Source organism: Somniosus microcephalus, chromosome 32 (assembly GCF_052327205.1).
Source record: "Somniosus microcephalus isolate GS21.2 chromosome 32, FLI_Smic_1.0, whole genome shotgun sequence".
In the NCBI taxonomy this organism is placed as follows: domain Eukaryota; kingdom Metazoa; phylum Chordata; class Chondrichthyes; order Squaliformes; family Somniosidae; genus Somniosus; species Somniosus microcephalus.
The window spans coordinates 39,004,980-39,024,596 of NC_141018.1; the positions used below are offsets into that span (position 1 = coordinate 39,004,980).

Genomic DNA, 19,617 nt, shown 5'->3' on the forward strand with positions numbered 1-19,617 from the left:
GCTCCCTCTACACTGCCCCATCATACACTCCCAGGGCAGGTACAGCACGGGTTAGATGCAGAGTAAAGCTCCCTCTACACTGTCCCATCAAACACTCCCAGGGCAGGTGCAGCACAGGTTAGATACAGAAGAAAGCTCCCTCTACACTGTCCCATCAAACACTCCCGGGGCAGGTACAGCACGGGTTAGATACAGAGTTAAGTTCCCTCTACACTGTCCCATCAAACACTCCCAGGGCAGGTACAGCAAGGGTTAGATACAGAGTAACGCTCCCTCTACACTGTCCCATCAAACACTCCCAGCGCAGGTACAGCACGAGTAGATACAGAGTAAAGCTCCCTCTACACTGTCCCATCAAACACTCACAGGGCAGGTACAGCACGGGTTAGATATAGAGTAAAGCTCCCTCTACACTGTCCCATCAAACACTCCCAGGGCAGGTACAGCACAGGTTAGATACAGAAGAAAGCTCCCTCTACACTGTCCCATCAAACACTCCCGGGGCAGGTACAGCACGGGTTAGATACAGAGTTAAGTTCCCTCTTCACTGTCCCATCAAACACTCCCAGGGCAGGTACAGCAAGGGTTAGATACAGAGTAACGCTCCCTCTACACTGTCCCATCAAACACTCCCAGGGCAGGTACAGCACGAGTAGATACAGAGTAAAGCTCCCTCTACACTGTCCCATCAAACACTCACAGGGCAGGTACAGCACGGGTTAGATATAGAGTAAAGCTCCCTCTACACTGTCCCATCAAACACTCCCAGGGCAGATACAGCACGGGTTAGATACAGAGTAAAGCTCCCTCTACACTGTCCCATCAAACACTCCCAGGGCAGGTACAGCATGGGGTAGATACAGAGTAAAGCTCCCTCTACACTGTCCCATCAAACACTCCCAGGGCAGGTACAGCACGGGTTAGATACAGAATAAAGCTCCTTCTGCACTGTCCCATCAAACACTCCCAGGGCAGGTACAGCACGGGTTAGATACAGAGTAAAGCTCTCTCTACACTGTCCCATCATACACTCCCAGGGCAGGTACGGGGATCCGGGAGGTAGAGCTGGAAGAACTGCAGCCCTTGCTCTTGTCCAACAGGTTCGAGGTTCTTACTCCCTGTGGGGACAGGAGCAGGGACTGCAGGGAGGATGAGCAACCTGGCCACAGCACCGTGGAACGGGGGGCCATTCAAGAGGGGGGAGTAAATAGAAATGTTGTCGTGGTAGGGGATAGTATTAGGGGGATAGATAGAGTTCTCTGCAGCCGAGAGCGAGAGTCCCGAAGGCTGTGTTGCCTACCCGGTGCCAGGGTTAAGGACATCTCCTCTGGGCTGGAAAGAAACTTGCAGTGGGAGGGGGTGGATCCAGTTGTCGTGGTCCATGTTGGTACAAACGACGTAGATAGGACTAGGAAGCCGGTTCTGTTAAAGGAGTATGAGCAGCAAGGGGTCAAATTAAAAAACAGAACCTCAAGGGTAATAATCTCTGGATTATTACCTGAGCCACGAGTGAATTTGGCTAGGACAAATAAAATTAGAGAGTTAAATGCGTGGCTCAAAGACTGGTGTGGGAGAAATGGGTTTTGCTTCCTGGGACACTGGCACCAGTACTGGGGCAGGAGGGAGCTGTTCCGTTGGGACGGGCTTCACTTGGCCAGTGCTGGGACTAGAGTCCTGGCGGATCATATAACTGGGGCTGTAGAGAGGGCTTTAAACTAACTAGTAGGGGGGAGGTTCCTAGAGAGCAAATAATAAAAATGACAACAGAGAAGGTCATAGACTTAGGTAGCAGTGGGGAAATTAAAAACCAGAGCGTGTCAGGAAGGGGCAGAAGGTATGGAGTAAAAGGTAAAGTAATAAAAAGGGCAAAAGCAGGAACTAAGTGTCACAAAACATATTTGAAAGTTCTCTATCTGAATGCACGTAGCATTCGTAACAAAATAGACGAGTTAATGGCACAAATAACTACATATGGGTATGATCTTGTGGCCATTACAGAAACATGGCTGCAGGGTGACAATGCCTGGGAATTAAACATACCAGGTTATTTGACGATCAGGAAGGACAGGCAGGAAGGAAGGGGAGGTGGGGTGGCTATGTTAATAAAGGAAGGAATCACTGTAATACAGAGAAATGGGTCAAAAGATCAGGATAATGAAACAGTTTGGGTGGAGATAAGGAATAATAAGGGGAAAAAAACACTAGTGGGCGTAGTCTATAGGCCTCTGAACAGTAGCAACTCTGTTGGACGGAGTATCAATCAGGAAATAGTTGAGGCTTGTAATAAGGGAACATCTATAATTATGGGGGATTTTAACTATCATATTAATTGGACAAATCAAATTGGGCAGGGCTGCCTTGAGGATGAGTTCATTGAGTGTATTAGGGATGGGTTTCTTGAGCAGTATGTAACTGAACCGACCAGGGGGCAAGCAACCTTAGATCTGGTCCTGTGTAACGAGACAGGATTAATTAAAAATGTCCTAGTAAAGGATCCCCTTGGAATGAGTGACCATAACATGGTTGAATTCCATATTCAATTAGAGGGTGAGAAGGTTGGATCTCAAACAAGCGTGCTAAGCTTGAATAAAGGAGACTATGAAGGTATGAGAGCGGAATTGAGTAGAGTGGATTGGGAAAATAGATTAAAGGGTAAGACGATACATGATCAGTGGTGTACTTTTAAGGAGTTATTTTACAACTTCCAAAAAAAATATATTCCACTGAGAAGAAAAGGGTGTAAAAGAAAAGACAGCCATCCGTGGCTAAGTAAAGAAATTAAGGATAGTATTCGACTAAAAACAAGGGCATATAAGGTAGCCAAATCTAGTGGGAGGATAGAGGATTGGGAAAACTTTATAAGACAGCAAAAAATAACAAAAAGATTGATTAAGAAAGGGAAGATAGATTATGAAAGTAAATTAGCAAAAAATATGAAAACAGATAGTAAGAGTTTTTATAGTTATATAAAAAGAAAAAGGGTGGCGAAAGTAAATGTTGGTCCCTTAGAGGATGAGACCGGGAAATTAATGGTGGGAAATATGGAGATGGCAAAAACACTGAATGAATATTTTGTATCAGTCTTTACAGTAGAAGACACTAAGAATATCCCAACACTGGACAAACAGGGGGCTATAGGGGGGCAGGAGCTGAACACGATCAAAATCACTAAGGAAGTGGTACTCGGTAAAATATTGGGACTCAAGGCGGATAAATCACCTGGACCTGATGGCTTACATCCTAGGGTCTTGAGGGAAGTGGCGGTAGGGATTGTGGATGCATTAGTAATAATTTTCCAAAACTCCCTGGACTCAGCAAAGGTCCCGGCAGACTGGAAAACTGCTAATGTAACACCCTTATTTAAAAAGGGCAGTAGACAGAAGGCTGGAAACTTTTGACCGGGTAGCCTAACATCTGTGGTAGGTAAAATTTTGGAGTCCATTATTAAGGAGACAGTAACAGGACATTTGGATAATCATAATTTAATAGGACAAAGTGAGCATGGTTTTATGAAGGGGAAGTCATGTTTGACAAATTTGCTGGAGTTCTTTGAAGAAGTAACATATAGGGTGGATAAAGGGGAACCAGTGGACGTAGTGTATTTAGACTTCCAAAAGGCATTTGACAAGGTGCCACACAAAAGATTATTGCTTAAGATAAAACATCACGGGATTGGGAGTAATATTCTGGCATGGATAGAGGATTGGCTATCTAACAGAAGGCAGAGAGTTGGGATAAATGGTTCATTCTCAGACTGGCAATCAGTAACTAGTGGTGTTCCGCAGGGGTCAGTGCTGGGTCCCCAACTCTTTACAATCTATATTAATGATTTGGAGGAGGGGACCGAGTGTAACATATCAAAGTTTGCAGATGATACTAAGATGGGAGGGAAAGTAGTGAGTGAGGAGGACATAAAAAACCTGCAAGGGGACATAGACAGGCTAAGTAAGTGGGCAGAGATTTGGCAGATGGAGTACAATACTGGAAAGTGTGAGGTTATGCACTTTGGCAGGAAACATCGTAGAGCAAGTTATTATCTTAATGGCAAGAAACTGGAAAGTACTGAAGTACAAAGGGATCTGGGGGTCCTGGTGCACGAAATTCAAAAGGTTAGTATGCAGGTGCAGCAAGTGATTAAGAAGGCCAATGGAATGTTGGCTTTCATTGCTAGGGGGATAGAATATAAAAATAGGGAGGTATTGCTTCAGTTGTACAAGGTATTGGTGAGACCGCACCTGGAATACTGCATACAGTTTTGGTGTCCATACTTAAGAAAAGACATACTTGCTCTCGAGTCAGTACAAAGAAGGTTCACTCGGTTAATCCCGGGGATGAGGGGATGGACATATGAGGAGAGGTTGAGTAGATTGGGACTCTACTCATTGGAGTTCAGAAGAATGAGAGGCGATCTTATTGAAACATATAAGATTGTGAAGGGGTTGGATCGGGTGGATGCGGGGAGGATGTTCCCGATGATGGGTGAAACTAGAACTAGGGGGCATAGTCTTAGAATAAGGGGCTGCTCTTTCAAAACTGAGATGAGGAGGAACTGCTTCACTCAGAGGGTGGTAAGTCCATGGAATATGCTGCCCCAAAAAGCTGTAGAAGCTACATCATTACATAAATTTAAAACAGAAATAGACAGTTTCCTAGAAGTAAAGGGAATTAAGGGTTACGGGGAGCGGGCAGGAATTTGGACATGAGTCTAGGTTTGGATCGGACATGGCCCTGTGGGTAGCGGAGCGGGACCAGGGGCCGTGTAGCCTGATCCTGCTCCTATCTCGTGTGTCTAATTCTGTTAGATTCAGGAGATGGTTCTGTGATAGTAGATTGGCGGTTAGGATCAGATCAGCCATGATCTTATTAAATGGCGGAGCAGGCTTGAGGGGCCGATTGGCCTTCTCCTGCTCCTATTTCTTATGTTCTTATGTAGGTAGAGCACTGGGTAGATACAGAGTAAAGCTCCCTCTACACTGTCCCATCAAACACTCCCAGGGCAGGTACATCACAGGTTAGATACAGAGTAAAGCTCCCTTTGCACTGTCCCATCAAACACTCCCAGGGCAGCACGGTGGCATAGTGGTTAGCACTGTTGCCTCACAGCGCCAGGGACCCGGGTTCAAATCCGGCCTCGGATGACTGTCTGTGTGGAGTTTGCACATTCTCCCCGTGTTTGCGTGGGTTTCCTCCGGGTGCTCCGGTTTCCTCCCACAGTCCAAAGATGTGCGGGTTAGGTTGATTGGCTATGATAAATTGACCCTTAGTGTTAGGGGGATTAAATACATGGGGTTACGGGGATAGGGTGGGATATGTGTTGGTGTAGGGGTTACAGGGATCGGGTGGGATATGTGTCGGTGCAGGCTCGATGGGCCGAAATGGCCTCTATCTGCACTGTGGGGTTTCTGGTTTCTGGCAGGTACAGCACGGGGTAGATACAGAGTAAAGCACCCTCTACACTGTCCCATCAAACACTCCCAGGGCAGGTACAGCACGGGTTAGATACAGAGTATAGCTCCCTCTACACTGTCCCATCAAACACTCCTAGGGCAGGTACAGCATGGGTTAGATACAGAGTAAAGCTCCCTCTACACTGTCCCATCAAACACTCCCAGGGCAGGTACAGCATGGGGTAGATACAGAGTAAAGCTCCCTCTACACTGTCCCATCAAACACTCCCAGGGTAGGTACAGCACGGTTGAGATACAGAGTAAAGCTCCCTCTACACTGTCCCATCAAACACTCCCAGGGCAGGTACAGCATGGGGTAGATACAGAGTAAAGCTCCCTCTACACTGTCCCATCAAACACTCCCAGGGCAGGTACAGCACGGGTTAGATACAGAGTAAAGCTCCCTCTACACTGTCCCATCAAACACTCCCAGGGCAGGTACAGCACGGGTTAGATACAGAGTAAAGCTCCCTCTACACTGTCCCATCAAACACTCCCAGGGCAGGTACAGCACGGGTTAGATACAGAATAAAGCTCCCTCTACACTGTCCCATGAAACACTCCCAGGGCAGGTACAGCACGGGTTAGATACAGAGTCAAGCTCCCTCTACACTGTCCCATCAAACACTCCTAGGGCAGATACTGCACGGGTTAGATACAGAGTCAAGCTCCCTCTGCATTCCCTTGAGTTTAGGAGGTTGAGGGATAACCTAATGAAGGTGTTTAAAATGATGGAGATTCGACAGGGCAAATACAGAGAAATGATTTCCTCTGATGGGGGAATCCAGAACAGTAGGGCATATTCTTAAAATTAGAACCAGGGCTATTCAGGAATTAAATCAGGAAGCACTTTTTCATACAAACAGTATTCGAAATCTCCCCCAAATGGCTGTGGATGCTGCGGATCAATTGGAGCTTTCAGGACTGAGATCAATGGGTTTTTGTTGGGTAAGGGTATCAGGGGATGTGGAGCGAAGGTGGGTAAATGGAGTTAAGGTACCGATCAGCCATGATCTAATTGAATGGCAGAACAGGCTCGAGGGGCTGAATGGCCTTCTCTTGTTCCTAAACGATTATCGTTTTTCTCTCTTCGCCACCCCCCCCACCCCACCATCTATCAAGCTGACAGCAGCCCCACAGATAGAAACCCAAAGTATGATGATACGTTGCCGTGCATCATGAGCTGCATCTTCAGCACGTCCTGCTCTGTGTATCCTTGTTTAGCCATTGGTATTTGACTAACGGTGCTGCCCATCAGTATAGAGAGCTGATCGAGTGGCTGCCTGGGTCACACCAGACCCACAGTGTAGGGGCGGTGATGTTTAAGGCTTGGCTGTTTAATCCTAGTTTAAGAATTTTCCAGGGGTAATTACCAGGGGGGAAAAAACCCAAATCTCTGCACTCTAATTCTGGCCTCTTGCCCATCCTCGATTTTAATCGCTGCACCGTTGGCGGCCGTGCCTTCAGCTGCCTGGGCCCTGAGTTCTGGAATTCCCTCCCTAAACCTCTCCACCTCTCTCTTCTTTAAGACGCTCCTTAAAACCTCCCTCTTTGATCAAGCTTTTGGTCATCTGGCCTAATATCTCCTTGTGCGGATCGGTGTCAAATTTTGTTTGCTAACACTTCTGTGAAGCGCCTTGGGACGTTTTACTACGTGAAAGGCACCATAAAGGCAAGTTGTTGTTGAAAGCTCTAAAATCGGTCGGCTTATTTCCAGAGAATCAATCTACTTATATAGTTAACTATGGACTACACTGCCACCTAGAGCAAGGACAAGGAACTGACAGCTTCTATCCTCGACATGGAATCGAGATGGACAGGCTTTACATCAGGACGGGAGGGAGATGAGTGGTCTGAACTCACCCCGAACGGGAGGCTGAGCTAGAAAAGCAGCTTTTAATATATTGGGTACTGGATTACGGCCAAGCCAGCGCTGTGTACTGTATAACCAGCCGGCCTGTCGCCGATGGAGGGTCCCCACAGAATCCATGTTCAGTACTGGATGGGAAAATGATTAGCAATAATGAGACTTTTTCCCTTTGGGCCAATGTACTAATGCAGTAGGAAGGTAGGATGCTCACAGTCTAGTTATTGGGGATCTAATTATATTGCTAGATTAATAGAGGATAAATTGGAGGATGTAATCCTAAAACTGCAGTGTCTGTACTCTGCAACTTGTGTACTGTTTTCAGTTTTAATTATCAATGAGTATGGGGAACATTTAAGCAATGGATGTGGTGCAGAGAAGAGTTGCGAGGCTGATCCTGGGCATCAAAGGAATGAGTTGCGGGCAAGGCTGGAGAAACTGTGCCTCTTTGCCATGTGTTGGCATGCCAGTATCCCAGTGTGTAGTTTCAGGGCTGAAGTAAAAGTAGTGACCCAGGCTAATAAGGCTACTTAAAAAGAGTAAACCAAGCACTGGGTTCATTTCTAGAGGGATAGAATTGAAAAGCAAAGAAGTTTTGTTAAACTTATATAGAACCTTGGTTAGACCGCACTTGGAGCACTGAGCACAGTTCAAGTCTCCATATTATAAAAAGGATATAGAGGCACTGGAGAAAGTGCACAAAATATTCACAAGGATGATACCAGAACTTAGAGGATATACTTATCAGGAAAGGCTGAACAGGCGGGGGCTCTTTTCTGTAGAAAAGAGAAGGCCGAGGGGTGACCTGATAGAGGGCTTTAAAATAATGAAAGGGTTTTATAGGCTAGACGTAGAGAAGATGTTTCCACTTGTGGGGAGACCAGAACTAGGGCCATAAATCTAAGAAGTTACTAATAAATCCAATGGGGAATTCAGGAGAAACTTCTTTACCCAGAGAGTGGTGAGAATGTGGAACTCGCCACCACAGGGAGTGGTTGAGGCGAATAGTATCGATGGATTTAGGGGGAGGCGCGATAAACACATGAGGGAGAGATAATAGAAGGATATACTGATAGAGTGAGATGGAGTAAGTGGGAGGAGGCTGGTGTGGAGCATAAACCCGGCTTGGACCAGTTGGGCCGAGTGGCCTGTTTCTGTGCTGTAGATTCTATGTAAGACAGTGCCTCTCTTAACCCAAAGAATTGAACCCAGATTGTCCCAGAGTGACTGTGACAATTTGTGTTTACTCCCCAGGCCAAGGATCATCTGAACTGTGCTTTACGGAATAGCAAGCATGACCTGACCTTCATGGTGCTGGGGAAGCTGCACCTGCTGGAGGGGAATACCGAAAACGCTATTGAAACATATAAGAAGGCGGTGGAGTGAGTATTGCACCGTAAAAGTTAAATAAAAGTGCGGGGAGTGATGATTATTTAGAGAATGGCCATTAGCGGCACAGTGACTCCCATTTATTGCGTGCGTGGGGGGAGGTTGGAGTACAGTGAGGGGGCGTCGGAAGAGTCAGAAATCTATGTTTTACTCAAACCACCAAATCACAGAGAAATTAATGTGAATTTGTCCTGGACCATCACTTGGGGTGAAAGTCTAAAGTAGCGAAGCAGAGCCCTTGACATCACCATTTGTTTCCATCTTGTAGGTTTTCTCCTGAAAATGCCGAGCTCCTGACTACACTGGGGTTACTGTACCTGCAGGTAATGTTACAGCCTGTGTCACAAACTGGCCTGCGTAACGGGACGGCCCGTGTAACAGTACGGGCTGCATAATGGGACGGCCCGTGTAACAGTACGGGCCGTGTAATAGTACGGGCTGCGTAACGGGACGATGTGTAACAGGACAGGCTGTGTAACGGGACGGCCCGTGTAACAGTGCGGCCTGCGTAACGGGACGGCCCGTGTAACAGTACGGGCTGCGTAATGGGACGGCCCGTGTAACAGTACGGCCTGCGTAATGGGACGGCCCGCGTAACGGGACGGCCCGTGTAACAGTACAGGCTGCGTAACGGGACGGCCCGTGTAACAGTACAGGCCGTGTAACAGTACAGGCTGCATAATGGGACGGCCCGCGTAACAGGGCGGCTCGTGTAACAGTACGGCCCGTGTAACAGTACAGGCTGCATAACGGGACGATGTGTAACAGGACGGGCTGTGTAACGGGACGACGTGTAACAGGACGGGCTGTGTAATGGGGCGGCCCGTGTAACAGGACGGGCTGTGTAACGGGGCGGCCCGTGTAACAGGACGGGCTGTGTGATGGGGCGGCCCGTGTAACGGGACGACGTGTAACAGGACGGGCTGTGTAACAGGGCGGCCCGTGTAACAGGACGGGCTGTGTGATGGGGCGGCTTGTGTAACAGGACGGGCTGTGTAACGGGGCGGCTTGTGTAACAGGACGGGCTGTGTAACGGGGCGGCTTGTGTAACAGTACGGGCTGCGTAACGGGACGGCCCGTGTAACAGTACGGGAAGACAGTTCAAACACATTTTCCTGTAAATAACCATTATAAAGCAATACATCATCAGCAAGGCCACTGGTTTGTGAGCACTGGGGAAAATCCCAGTATCAATAAAAATGGAACTTGCTCATCACCGTACATGGCTGTGGCTATCTGGACTCTGTGTATCTCCCGGCGTGTGTCCGCTCCCGGCGTGTTACAGCTCCCGGCATGTGTCCGCTCCCAGCGTGTTACAGCTCCCAGTGTGTTACAGCTCAGTGTGTGTGTCTCTGGTTGTGAGAGATGATTTTACTGCTCTGATCAATCTCCTATCTGAAGTGATGCTGACTTTGTTCTGATGATTTCCGTCGTCTCTTCGTTGTTCGTGCAGAGGCTCAATGCGAGCTGGGTCTTGGGAACGACGCCATCATATTGTCTGTTTATATGTAAGACTAAGACTTTGTGTAAAAATGGCAACCAACAATACCATGTGTTTCTGGATTGCAGCTCGGGAGATACCAGAAAGCCTTTGAGCATCTAGGAAACGCGCTTACCTACAACCCCAACAATTACAAGGTACTGACCCTAACCCATGTGCGTAGAACATGCTTTGAAACTTCATATGATTCAGTCATTTAACAGTCTCTAATTTAATTATTCAAAAGAAATATTTGCTTAATCATGTTACCATAACTGGTTAGTGTTCAACAATCTTTTTCCTAATGAGCAGAAATCCGCACATGGAATATCTTGCTGTGCATCTGTACAGAATTCCTGCTTATTCAGCAGAGTAAGGGTTGCTCACTAGCATTTACTCATCAAAGTAAAAGACTGTGTAATTGCAGAGTTTCTGTTAACTCAGCAGGGTAAGGATTTCTCCTTATGTAACTGTGCGGAGTTGCTGTTAACTCAGCAGGGTAAGGATTTCTCCTTGTGTAACTGTGAAGTTGCTGTTAACTCAGCAGGGTAAGGATTTCTCCTTGTGTAACTGTGAAGTTGCTGTTAACTCAGCAGGGTAAGGATTTCTCCTTGTGTAACTGCGGAGTTGCTGTTAACTCAGCAGGGTAAGGATTTCTCCTTGTGTAACTGTGCGGAGTTGCTGTTAACTCAGCAGGGTAAGGGTTTCTCCTTGTGTAACTGTGTGAAGTTGCTGTTAACTCAGCAGGGTAAGGATTTCTCCTTGTGTAACTGTGCGGAGTTGCTGTTAACTCAGCAGGGTAAGGATTTCTCCTTGTGTAACTGTGCGGAGTTGCTGTTAACTCAGCAGGGTAAGGATTTCTCCTTGTGTAACTGTGAAGTTGCTGTTAACTCAGCAGGGTAAGGATTTCTCCTTGTGTAACTGTGTGAAGTTGCTGTTAACTCAGCAGGGTAAGGATTTCTCCTTGTGTAACTGAAGTTGCTGTTAACTCAGCGGGGTAAAGATTTCTCCTTGTGTAACTGTGCGGAGTTGCTGTTAACTCAGCAGGGTAAGGACGGAGTTGCTGTTAACTCAGCAGGGTAAGGATTTCTCCTTGTGTAATTGTGCGGAGTCACTGTTAATTCGACAATGTAAAGGTTATCATTTCCAGTTTGATCAGGATGGATCTGGCTCTAACGTACAGTAACCTTGTGATATTAGATTCTCGGTCTGTTGTATTGCTTAGCGAGCTGTGCACAGATGTGATTCTAGGCTCATTCTTATTGTTGTATTCCAATTTTCTGTTTGTGTTGCTCAGGCCATCCTGGCTGCTGGCAGTATGATGCAGACTCACAATGACTTTGATGTTGCGCTCAGCAAGTACAGAATAGCAGCACATGCCATACCTGAGAGCCCGCCCCTGTGGAACAACATTGGAATGTGCTTCTTTGGCAAGAAGAAATATGTAGCAGTGAGTATAACGAGGAGAACATAAGAACATAAGAAATAGGAGCAGGAGTAGGCCAATCGGCCCCTCGAGCCTGCTCCGCCATTCAATAAGATCATGGCTGATCTGATCCTAACTGCCAATCCACTATCACAGAACCATCTCCTGCATCTAACAGAATTAGACACACGAAATAGGAGCAGGATCAGGCTACACGGCCCCTGGGCCCGCTCCGCTACCCACAGGGCCATGACCGATCCGAACCTAGACTCATGTCCAAATTCCTGCCCGCTCCCCGTAACCCTTAATTCCCTTTACTTCTAGGAAACTGTCTATTTCTGTTTTAAATTTATGTAATGATGTAGCTTCTACAGCTTTTTGGGGCAGCATATTCCATGGACCTACCACCCTCTGAGTGAAGTAGTTCCTCCTCATCTCAGTTTTGAAAGAGCAGCCCCTTATTCTAAGACTATGCCCCCTAGTTCTAGTTTCACCCATCATCGGGAACATCTTCCCCGCATCCACCCGATCCAACCCCTTCACAATCTTATATGTTTCAATAAGATCGCCTCTCATTCTTCTGCACTCCAATGAGTAGAGTCCCAATCTACTGAACCTCTCCTCATATGTCCATCCCCTCATCCCCGGGATTAACCGAGTGAACCTTCTTTGTACTGACTCGAGAGCAAGTATGTCCTTTCTTAAGTATTGACACCAAAACTGTATGCAGTATTCCAGGTGCGGTCTCACCAATACCTTGTACAACTGAAGCAATACCTCCCTATTTTTATATTCTATCCCCCTAGCAATGAAAGCCAACATTCCATTGGCCTTCTTAATCACTTGCTGCACCTGCATACTAACCTTTTGAGTTTCGTGCACCAGGACCCCCAGATCCCTTTGTACTTCAGTACTTTCCAGTTTCTTGCCATTAAGATAATGGGCCAGAAATTCCAGAACGGGGCTTGCAGCGCGTGCAAGCCCCGTATTTGCACTTACCCCGCGCTCCTGCCAATCAGCTCCAGGGACGCCTGCACTTCCAGAAACTGAAACAAGAATCCCGGGCAGCGTATGACGTCACGCCGCCCAGGAGTGCAGCCAGCGCGGACCCAGGAGCGTGCAGTGTAAGTGAGACACGCCCCTTGAGGTCTCAGTTTCACTGGACACGCCCCCAATGTTTCTGTCAAGCTGCTTTGCTTTTTTACATGCAAAGCAGCAGTTTAAATAGGTTTTTGGAAGTTTTTTCAAGATTTTGGTAACTTTTATAAAATTTTTAAAATGTTTACATTATTTTGAGTAATCTGAAGTAGTTTTAAAGAGAATTAAAGCAATTTAAAGACTTTTAAAAGCCCTAAAAGAATTTTTTTAATTCCATTTATTTATTTAGCAATGTCGTCGTCATACGTGTCTTCACACTGTTCCCTTTGGGGAACTGTATGAAGTGGTGGAAGGATTTATGGTCGTGATTAACGCTCATTCCGTGACCGTAACCATCTTTGAACCAGCCATTAGGGCGGTTAGTCCTATGGCGGGAGGGTTTTACGGGCTCCCACAAGCTATACAAGGAGGGGGGGCCACCCACACCCACGGACGCAAATATCCCACTGGATGTCAACCCAGAATTTAGAGCCGGAGCTCCGACTCCACTTGCCGGGACTGTCTGGAGCGGGGTTCGAAACCCTACCCAGATCTGGCCCAGCGGCGGGGATCCTACTGCTATGACAAACGCCCAATCCGATTAGCAACGTGAAATGGCAGCATAGGGCTCCAGTCACGGGGAGGGAAAAGGCGCAGGAAACGTATGGGTGTCACCTTTTGTGCGGAGTGGGCCTTTTGCGTAGCAGTAAGCATCCCCTCCGCTGGGCCAGAAGGAGTAGGGTTTTGAACCCCACTCCAGACAGTCCCGGCAAGTGGAGTCGGAGCTCCAACTTTAAATTCTGGGTGGACATCCAGCGGGATACTTGCGTCCGTGGGTGTTGGTGGCCCCCCCCCCCCCCCTCAGATGGGTTGTGGGAGCCCGTAAAACCCTCCCGCCATAGGACTAACCACCCTAATGGCTGGTTCAAAGATGGTTACGGTCACGGAATGAGCGTTAATCACGGCCATAAATCCTTCCACCACTTCATACAGTTCCCCAAAGGGAACGGTGTGAGGATACGTCCGATGATGACCTCTTGCGCAATGCACCTCCTTGGACCCTCAGTCGCAGATGCGAGGGGGCAAGTCGTGCAAGTGTTAAATTTTTTATTTTATTGACATGTAAAATGTTGGCCCAATAATTCCCTTCCAAATGCGCTAGTACGGTCGGGGTACTTACGCATCTGGCCGGATGAAATGCCGGTTTTCAGCATGCACAGTGCATGTGGGGAAAACCGGCATTTCCTGTCCTCTGAACGAAGGGGTTCAGGGGCAGAACGCGTGCGACTGCACATGCAGCGCGTGCGCAGTATAATTCGCCGCTTTCATTAATGCTTTCAGTGAGGTCCAGTCATTACAACTTACACATGAAAAAAGCATGGGTACAGTTGCTACAGAGGCTGCGGAGGAAGATATTTCTTATCGTGGAGCTTCTGAAAGTATGTATGTCTGTATATATTCCTTTGCGTGTAATGTATATATTCCTTTACTTATGTGTATGAATGTATTATTTAATTATGACTTTCAGAGAAAGTAACTTATTGGAAAATCATAATTAAAAACATACATTCATAGTAAAGGAATATAAAACATACATACATATACGTAAAGGAATATATGTGGACATACATACATAACTCATTCTCACATTCCATTCACACAGCCACAAATGCTCCTTCTACCTACCGTTCTGAAAACCCTTTATAAAAAAATAAAAAAAATTTAACTTTAAAACTTACTTAAAATTTCTTAAAATAACTTCCCTCCCTTTCCCAAACAAAAATATTGCATTTCAAAAGCTCCACGATAAAATATATCTTCCTCCGCAGCCAATGAACCACTTTACACTTGCTTTTTTTCAGTGTAAGTTCTGAGGACTTACCCTCACGGATTTCATGAACGAAATCCACGAAGTTCACTGCGCAAGCGCTGCCTGTGCAGTCGCACGCGCTCGAGGTCTGGAAATGCCGGCGTTCCCCGCATGCGCTGTTCCTGCTGAACGCCGGCATTTCCAACGGCCAGAAGCGTGAGTACACCGAGCGCACTCACGCTTCTGGCCTGGAATTTCTGGCCAATAACTTGCTCTACGATGTTTCCTGCCAAAGTGCATAACCTCACACTTTCCAGTATTGTATTCCATCTGCCAAATCTCTGCCCACTTACTTAGCCTGTCTATGACCCCTTGAAGGTTTTTTATGTCCTCCTCACTCACTACTTTCCCCCCCCCATCTTAGTATCATCTGCAAACTTTGATATGTTACACTCGGTCCCCTCCTCCAAATCGTTAATATAGATTGTAAAGAGTTGGGGACCCAGCACTGACCCCTGCGGAACACCACTAGTTACTGATTGCCAGTCTGAGAATGAACCATTTATCCCAACTCTCTGCCTTCTGTTTGATAGCCAATCCTCTATCCGTGCCAGAATATTACCCCCAATCCCGTGATTTTTTATCTTAAGCAATAATCTTTTGTGTGGCACCTTGTCAAATGCCTTTTGGAAGTCTAAATACACTACGTCCACTGGTTCCCCTTTATCCACCCTATATGTTACTTCCTCAAAGAACTCCAGCAAATTTGTCAAACATGACTTCCCCTTCATAAAACCATGCTGACTTTGTCCTATTAAATTATGATTATCCAAATGTCCTGTTACTGTCTCCTTAATAATGGACTCCAAAATTTTACCTACCACAGATGTTAGGCTAACCGGTCTATAGTTTCCAGCCTTCTGTCTACTGCCCTTTTTAAATAAGGGTGTTACATTAGCAGTTTTCCAGTCTGCCGGGACCATTGCCGAGTCCAGGGAGTTTTGGAAAATTATTACCAATGCATCCACAATCCCTACCGCCACTTCCCTCAAGACCCTAGGATGTAAGCCATCAGGTCCAGGTGATTTATCCGCCTTGAGTCCCATTATTTTACCGAGTACCACTTCCTTAGTGATTTTGATCGTGTTTAGCTCCTCCCCCCCCTTTAGCCCCCTGTTTGTCCAGTGTTGGGATATTCTTAGTGTCTTCTACTGTAAAGACTGATGTAAAATATTCATTCAGTGTTTTTGCCATCTCCATATTTCCCACCATCAATTTCCCGGTCTCATCCTCTAAGGGACCAACATTTACTTTAGCCACCCTTTTTCTTTTTATATAACTATAAAAACTCTTACTATCTGTTTTTATATTTTTTGCTAATTTACTTTCATAATCTAACTTCCCTTTCTTAATCAATCTTTTTGTTATTTTTTGCTGTCTTTTAAAGTTTTCCCAATCCTCTATCCTCCCACTAGATTTGGCTACCTTATATGCCCTTGTTTTTAGACGAATACTATCCTTAATTTCTTTACTTAGCCATGGATGGCTGTCTTTTCTTTTACACCCTTTTCTTCTCAGTGGAATATATATTTTTTGGAAGTTGTAAAATAACTCCTTAAATGTACACCACTGATCATGTATCGTCTTACCCTTTAATCTATTTTCCCAATCCACTCTACTTAATTCCGCTCTCATACCTTCATAGTCTCCTTTATTCAAGCTTAGCATGCTTGTTTGAGATCCAACCTTCTCACCCTCTAATTGAATATGGAATTCAACCATGTTATGGTCACTCATTCCAAGGGGATCCTTTACTAGGACATTTTTAATTAATCCTGTCTCGTTACACAGGACCAGATCTAAGGTTGCCTGCCCCCTGGTCGGTTCCGTTACATACTGCTCAAGAAACCCATCCCTAATACACTCAATGAACTCATCCTCAAGGCAGCCCTGCCCAATTTGATTTGTTCAATTAATATGATAGTTAAAATCCCCCATAATTATAGATGTTCCCTTATTACAAGCCTCAACTATTTCCTGATTGATACTCCATCCAACAGAGTTGCCAGTTCGGAGGCCTATAGACTACGCCCACTTGTGTTTTTTTCCCCCTTATTATTCCTTACCTCCACCCAAACTGTTTCATTGTCCTGATCTTTTGACCCAATATCATTTCTCTGTATTACAGTGATTCCTTCCTTTATTAACATAGCCACCCCACCTCCCCTTCCTTCCTGCCTGGCCTTCCTGATCGTTAAATAACCTGGTATGTTTAATTCCCAGGCATTGTCACCCTGCAGCCATGTTTCTGTAATGGCCACAAGATCATACCCATATGTAGTTATTTGTGCCATTAACTCATCTATTTTGTTACGAATGCTACGTGCATTCAGATAGAGAACTTTCAAAGATGTTTTGTGACACTTAGTTCCTGCTTTTGCCCTTTTTATTACTTTACCTTTTACTCCATACCTTCTGCCCCTTCCTGACATGCTCTGGTTTTTAATTTCCCCACTGCTACCTAAGTCTATGACCTTCTCTGTTGTCATTTGTATTATTTGCTCTCTAGGAACCTCCCCCCCACTAGTTAGTTTAAAGCCCTCTCTACAGCCCTAGTTATATGATCCGCCAGGACTCTAGTCCCAGCACTGGCCAAGTGAAGCCCGTCCCAACGGAACAGCTCCCTCCTGCCCCAGTAGTGGTGCCAGTGTCCCAGGAAGCAAAACCCATTTCTCCCACACCAGTCTTTGAGCCACGCATTTAACTCTCTAATTTTATTTGTCCTAGCCAAATTCGCTCGTGGCTCAGGTAATAATCCAGAGATTATTACCCTTGTGGTTCTGCTTTTTAATTTGGCCCCTAGCTGCTCAAACTCCCTCAGCAGAACCTCCTTCCTTGTCCTATCTATGTCGTTGGTACCAACATGGACCACGACAACTGGATCCTCCCCCTCCCACTCCAAGTTTCTCTCCAGTCCAGAGGAGATGTCCTTAACCCTGGCACCGGGCAGGCAACACAGCCTTCGGGACTCTCGCTCTCGGCTGCAGAGAACTCTATCTATCCCCCTAACGATACTATCCCCTACCACTACAACATTTCTTTTAACTCCCCCCACTTGAATGGCCCCCCCGCTCCACGGTGCTGTGGCCAGGTTGCTCATCCTCCCCGCAGTCCCTGTTCCCATCCTCACGGAGTAAGAGCCTCGAACCTGTTGGACAAGTGCAAGGGCTGCGGCTCCTCCAACACTACCTCCTGGATCCCCGTACCTGCCTCACTTCTAGTCACACCACCCTGACTCTGGCCACGGACTACATCTGAATTAATTAATCTAATTGGTGTGACTCCCTCCTGATACACAGAGTCCAGGTAACTCTCCCCCTCCCTGATGTGTCTTAGTGTTTGAAGCTCGGACTCCAGCTCTTCAACACGGAGCCGGAATTCCTCGAGCAGCCAACACTTACTGCAAATGTGATCACCGTGAGCATGAATGGTGTCCACCAGCTCCCACATATTGCAGCAGCAACACATCACCTGACCTCCCATTCTATGTAATTAATTAAATTTATTATTATTCTTAAATACCCTCTGCCTCGATTCTAGATGGTGAATATCACACCTTAGAAACTATAAACCAAGGAGATTTAAGCTTAAAAAGGGAGAAATACTTACCAACCAATCACTTACCCGCTTTGTGGTGACGTCACACCTTGAATACTTTTTACCCCTCTCCTTCCCTGAGATTGGAGATTGGTGAGGCCTACCTGAGCCTCTGGGGCCTCTTGTAGTCGCTCTGCCGCTCAGCTCCGCCTCCACCCGCTGCCGATGCCGCACTGGGGCCTACCTGAGCCTCTGGGGCCTCTTGTAGTCGCTCTGCCGCTCAGCTCCGCCTCCACCCGCTGCCGATGCCGCACTGGGGCCTACCTGAGCCTCTGGGGCCTCTTGTAGTCGCTCTGACGCTCAGCTCCGCCTCCACCCGCTGCCGATGCCGCACTGGGGCCTACCTGAGCCTCTGGGGCCTCTTGTAGTCGCTCTGCCGCTCAGCTCCGCCTCCACCCGCTGCCGATGCCGCACTGGGGCCTACCTGAGCCTCTGGGGCCTCTGAGCTTCTGATCAGTAGGACCTGCCCAAAGTCCCAACCACTTATTGTGTAGTGCTCATAATTAGTGCACTATAAACATTTGCTTTTGTGACAGTAAACAGTTTGCCCCTGTCTAACTGAGAGCAGTGATCCTGTTACTTAAATCTTCTGCTGTTGGTGTTCATGTAGACGGCCACAATCAGGCCTTTCTGTCTCCTGATAGATTCAGATCTGTCCGTTTTCTCTCCTGGATCCACAACACGTGACCACGGTGCTCTCTGCTGTCGGACGGTGTTGCTGCACACCGGTTGCAGCGCGCCAGTCATTGCGCGCTGGCAAAAATTGTCCTCGCTACCCACTGCCAGTCTGCAGGAGGTGGACTTCCCTGTTGGAATCTGGTAAACTACAGGTAATGCCTGTAAAGCTCATCAAACACTCCCAGGGCAGGTACAGCACAGGTTAGATACAGAGTAAAGCTCCCTCTACACTGTCCCATCAAACACTCCCAGGGCAGGTACAGCACGGGTTAGATACAGAGTAAAGCTCCCTCTACACTGTCCCATCAAACACTCCCGGGGCAGGTACAGCATGGGTTAGATACAGAGTAAAGCTTCCTCTACACTGTCCCATCAAACACTCCCAGGGCAGGTACAGCATGGATTAGATACGCAGTAAAGCTCCCTCTACACTGTCCCATCAAACACTCCCTGGGCTGGTACAGCATGGGTTAGATACAGAGTAAAGCTCCCTCTGCACTGTCCCATCAAACACTCCCAGGGCAGGTACAGCACGGGTTAGATACAGAGTAATGCTCCCGCTACACTGTCCCATCAAACACTCCCAGGGCAGGTACAGCACGGGTTAGATACAGAGTAAAGCTCCCTCTACACTGTCCCATCAAACACTCCCAGGGCAGGTACAGCACGGGTTAGATGCAGAGTAAAGCTTCCTCTGCACTGTCCCATCAAACACTCCCAGGGCAG

At 47.0% G+C, this 19,617-nt stretch overlaps 1 protein-coding gene across 4 annotated transcripts in view; it reads left to right on the forward strand.

Annotated features, from left to right (window-relative positions):
- The window catches only part of bbs4 (Bardet-Biedl syndrome 4), a 70,777-nt gene that overhangs the window by 35,736 nt on the left and 15,424 nt on the right, over positions 1 to 19,617 (forward strand). For all 4 annotated transcript variants that reach the window (XM_085972464.1, XM_085972465.1, XM_085972466.1 and 1 more), the window contains 4 exons: positions 8,569 to 8,696; positions 8,972 to 9,026; positions 10,273 to 10,341; positions 11,481 to 11,633. In XM_085972464.1, coding sequence (XP_085828590.1) covers positions 8,569 to 8,696; positions 8,972 to 9,026; positions 10,273 to 10,341; positions 11,481 to 11,633 — 405 coding nt within the window. The remainder of the gene's footprint in view (positions 1 to 8,568; positions 8,697 to 8,971; positions 9,027 to 10,272; positions 10,342 to 11,480; positions 11,634 to 19,617) is intronic.